Source organism: Seriola lalandi, unplaced genomic scaffold (genome assembly GCF_002814215.2).
Source record: "Seriola lalandi dorsalis isolate HSWRI2012SDOR001 ecotype SW California unplaced genomic scaffold, Sedor1 jcf7180002054678, whole genome shotgun sequence".
In the NCBI taxonomy this organism is placed as follows: domain Eukaryota; kingdom Metazoa; phylum Chordata; class Actinopteri; order Carangiformes; family Carangidae; genus Seriola; species Seriola lalandi.
This window is the reverse complement of record NW_019525231.1, coordinates 1,315,925-1,318,922: the sequence shown is the minus strand read 5'-3', so window position 1 is coordinate 1,318,922 and position 2,998 is coordinate 1,315,925. Positions and strand designations below refer to the sequence as shown.

The following is a 2,998-nucleotide window of genomic DNA, read 5'->3' as shown; positions in this document are numbered from 1 at the left end:
ACACACACACACACACACTTATAAAACCTTTCCAAATTTCACCACATATAAAAACACAATGGTGAATAAGAATCTATAGAAAGCACCACATGAATATTTGTACTGGCCACATGTGGTGGATGTAATGGAAAAAACAGTTTTCCTCCATTTCATGTAATGTTTTCTTTTAATCGGACTGGATGTTCTCTTCTAATGTATGCTGATTGAACAAACCGTATAAACTGATCTCCGCAAATAGTGTACACTTAATGATTATGCAAGATAAACATACCTTGTACCCTGGATGAAAGTTGAACCATGCTTAAACATGTGTACGTAACAGTCACGGTATAAAAGAGCTAAGTTTGAGATTGGAGGGGGTCCAGACTCTTGATACCGTTGTGGTTGAGAGAGGCTGCACCCTATTTGGCCAAATAGTAATGTGTTGATCTTTGCCTCTGTTCATGATCATTGTGTTGATTTCTGGTTGTTCATTTTAATTTGACATATTGTTCAGTAATGAATCTTTGAATCTTGACATACTCATTGTTGTCTGCTTTCCTCACCTTTGAGCAAAATTGCCTCTACAGTGGACAGAACTAATACAAGCTGACAGTAACTATAATGGGTTGTCTGAGCTGAAGATTTGCTTTTATTGAATTTATTTCAGTTATTTCAAACTAGTCGTAATAATTCAATTATTCCCTGTTAAATTGGTATTTCAAAAAACACACTTTCTGTCATGGGGTGGGCTCTTTAACCTGAAATATATGCATTTATGTGTAAATAAGTAACCTCAGTTACATAACAAAAAACTTCCTCACAACATACTTGTGGATGTGTCTAAGTGAAATGTACCGTAGGAATCAAAAGGTTTGAGTAATAACTCATTTTAAAATTGGTAGACTCTTGCTTTCTCTGCTAAATTGGAGACCAAAAATAATGCACTAAAATCCTCAGCAATTCATCTCAGTGTGCTGTGTGAGGAGCTCTGAGTAAAGTCTCTTAAACTACTGAGTGAAAGAATATTTGATTTAAAAACTAGGGTTCTTTGGCAGTTAAATTCTATAACGTCCATAAAACTACAAAATTCAAAGCATTGGAGTTTTTTTTATGTTTGGAGAAAGAAAGATGACATGAACTGACATTCCCAGCAGCCTGGTCACCATGGTGCCAAACCGATCAAACAGGTAGCCATTGGCGAGATTCATGAAGTTGTTGAGGAACGAGGCGATGGTGAAGACCAGAGAGAACTTCTCGTCCTGCCGACTACAGTCTGCGAGAGAGAGAAACAAAGGAAAACAGAAGAAAAGAAGCAGTGACTTCTTGCAGCTTGGGAAAATATTTGAGCAAATTAGACTCAAACCGATGAGAACATCACCACAGTAGTTGTGTTGTGTGTTCACTCATTCATCCATACTGTGCAGTGGCATGCAAAGACAGTTTCCCCTCCAGTAGAAAACTTCAGGCCATGCTCTGTAAACTTCTTTACATGAGCAGGAGACTAGTTCATATGTAGAAGAGATACAGTACTATAGCTGAAGTATTGTTAGACTTAGTTAATCTATGTGTATTAATCCGTCACCACGAGCCATCAACAGTGTCTTTGTATAATTTGTAATAGAAATCTTTGACCTGGTTAGAGTTAGGCCATTGACCATATTATTTATTAGTTAATGGTTCGTGAACTTGGCTCAGCTGACTCATTAGTATTTTAAGTTTCCTTTGATCACGATTTTCTTTTAGACTGACTAGTTTCCTTGAGACCGGCCTTCCCCAGATACTGAAGGGCTTGTCAGAAATAAACTCACTGGATCGACATCGGAGCTGTCTGTGTCTCTTCGTTGGAGTCAACCTGTCAACCGTCAGCTGTTAGTCACTTTCAATCATATAAGAGAGATTCAATGAGGGTGTTGTAGACTGTATATAGATCGTCAAGAAAGGAAAGAACCCTGTTACATTTGGTGATGGGGTTACATTTGCCATTTTTAAAATGGTATTCTGTAACACATGCTCTTTGGCATAAGATCATTTAAAGCTACATTATTCAAAATACACAAGCCTCGTTTAGCTCATTGTTTTGAATTTTGCAAACAGAAAAAAGTTAGTAAATCGCTGGAGAAGAGAGTCAACACCAGAACAAGGCTGAAAGCAGAATGAATGTCCAGAAAATGTTGCTGTTTCTGCGGAGTGTGAGCAACAGAAAGAAGAAAGGTTACATTATTACAGTGTCTTTTGGTGTATTTCTACTTTTTTGCTTCAGTTTAAAGATTAATGCAACAACCACTAAATTCTTCATCTATATGTATATTTGCACATGTACATAGCTGCCTACTTGCATTTGTATGTTATTGTATATAGTATTTCTAATCTTATTTATTCTAGATTCTGTCTCTATTCTTATTTTTTTTAATTATATTTATCCCCTTGTGTTGCTATTCTTGTGTGCTGCTGTCAATTTGAATTTCCTCAACAGGGGATCGGTAAAGGTACATCTTATCTTATATATGTGCCTTTATTTTGTAAATATTAGGTATTATTTTTCTTATGATGTCTTCCTTAAATAATAAAAATAGTAGCAACTGCTTCCATCTAACACTTACGTGAAATATTCTCCATTATGTTCCGTGTTGGTGTTGAGCACCTAGTTAATGAAAAACAGACTGCTGTCCTTCTGCACTTTACCCTGCAGGGATGTTCACCCCATCTGAGACTTAAACACCTGAGTCGCTCACCTGTGGTGGTCAGCGTGCCGTTGGTACCTGGGACAGTGTCACACAGGTCACTGAAGTATCCATCCTCCTTCAGCACAAACACCAGAGAGGCATAACCAAACACAGCGCCGGCAAAGCACAGACACTCCAGCATCCCAGAGGCCAGAGTCAGCCGGTAGAGCATCCTGGTCCCAACCTCGTGTCCCTGCATGCTTCACTCTGTCTCTCTCCAAAAGGTCAAATGTTATCTCACAATATAAGTTTCTCCCTCTGAGAAAGTTGTGGTCTCTCTTCCTCTCTTTTTC

At 38.2% G+C, this 2,998-nt stretch overlaps 1 protein-coding gene across 1 annotated transcript in view; it reads right to left on the bottom strand.

The window, feature by feature from the left end:
- Positions 1-2,992, bottom strand: part of slc43a3a (solute carrier family 43 member 3a) — a 10,077-nt gene extending 7,085 nt beyond the window's left edge. The window contains exons 1-2 of the mRNA XM_023422106.2: positions 2,715-2,992; positions 1,126-1,255 (exon numbers count right to left, since the gene is read on the bottom strand). Coding sequence (XP_023277874.1) covers positions 1,126-1,255; positions 2,715-2,904 — 320 coding nt within the window. The 5' untranslated portion in view covers positions 2,905-2,992. The remainder of the gene's footprint in view (positions 1-1,125; positions 1,256-2,714) is intronic.
- Positions 2,993-2,998: the final 6 nt, after the last annotated feature.